At 62.6% G+C, this 665-nt stretch overlaps 1 protein-coding gene across 1 annotated transcript in view; it reads left to right on the plus strand.

The window, feature by feature from the left end:
- LOC112413458 (CUGBP Elav-like family member 4) overlaps positions 1-13 on the plus strand; it is a 286922-nt gene extending 286909 nt beyond the window's left edge. Inside the window, exon 14 of the mRNA XM_024765407.1 lies at positions 10-13. Coding sequence (XP_024621175.1) covers positions 10-13 — 4 coding nt within the window. The remainder of the gene's footprint in view (positions 1-9) is intronic.
- The last annotated feature ends 652 nt before the right edge of the window (positions 14-665 follow it).

A 665-nucleotide genomic window follows, 5' to 3' on the forward strand; every position in this document is an offset into this window, starting at 1 on the left:
CTCGCACAGGTAACCGGGGTCGGCCGGGGCGCGGGGACGGGGGGTTGGGGAGGTTGATACCGGACGGACCCGCCGCCTCCCCTGGCCTCTGTGGGCCGGACGGAGCCTCGCTGTGCCTTGGACCCGCTGCGCCCGGCTCGACCTGCTCCTCACCCGGTGCCTAGGGGGCAGGCGCAGAGCTGCGGTCACCCCGTCAGAAATGGGTATGACCATCCCCCTGCCGCAGAGCTAAGAGGAGCAGGAGTGAGGGAACCGGTCTGAGAAGGTCTACACCGGCAATTTTGTTTGCCAGAAAACCCTGGGGTGAGCAGATGGCAAGCTCAGGGCTGGGAGAGTTTGGGGGAGGAGTAGGCCCTGTGGGGAGCTGTAGGCCTGTGCTGGGGCCTTCTCCCAGACTCCGTGGCTCTCCCCTTCCCAGCTCTCTTGCCTGAAGGGCTGGTGGCTTTTAGACACTTGACCCCTTCACCCCTTCAATTCCCCGCAGCTCAGTCTGGAGAGGAGGGACAGGACTTTTCAAAGGGAACTTTACCAAAAAACAAAACAGGATGGGACAGAAGGTGAGGAGGGTGATGGTATGGGACTGGGGCCACTTACCCCGCCCTCTTTACAGAGGCCATGATGAGTGGGCAGGTGTCACCTTTCCCTCCTCTGTCTGGGTCCTGCCT

This window comes from Neophocaena asiaeorientalis, unplaced genomic scaffold, assembly GCF_003031525.2.
Source record: "Neophocaena asiaeorientalis asiaeorientalis breed wild unplaced genomic scaffold, Neophocaena_asiaeorientalis_V1.1 scaffold886, whole genome shotgun sequence".
In the NCBI taxonomy this organism is placed as follows: Eukaryota; Metazoa; Chordata; class Mammalia; order Artiodactyla; family Phocoenidae; genus Neophocaena; species Neophocaena asiaeorientalis.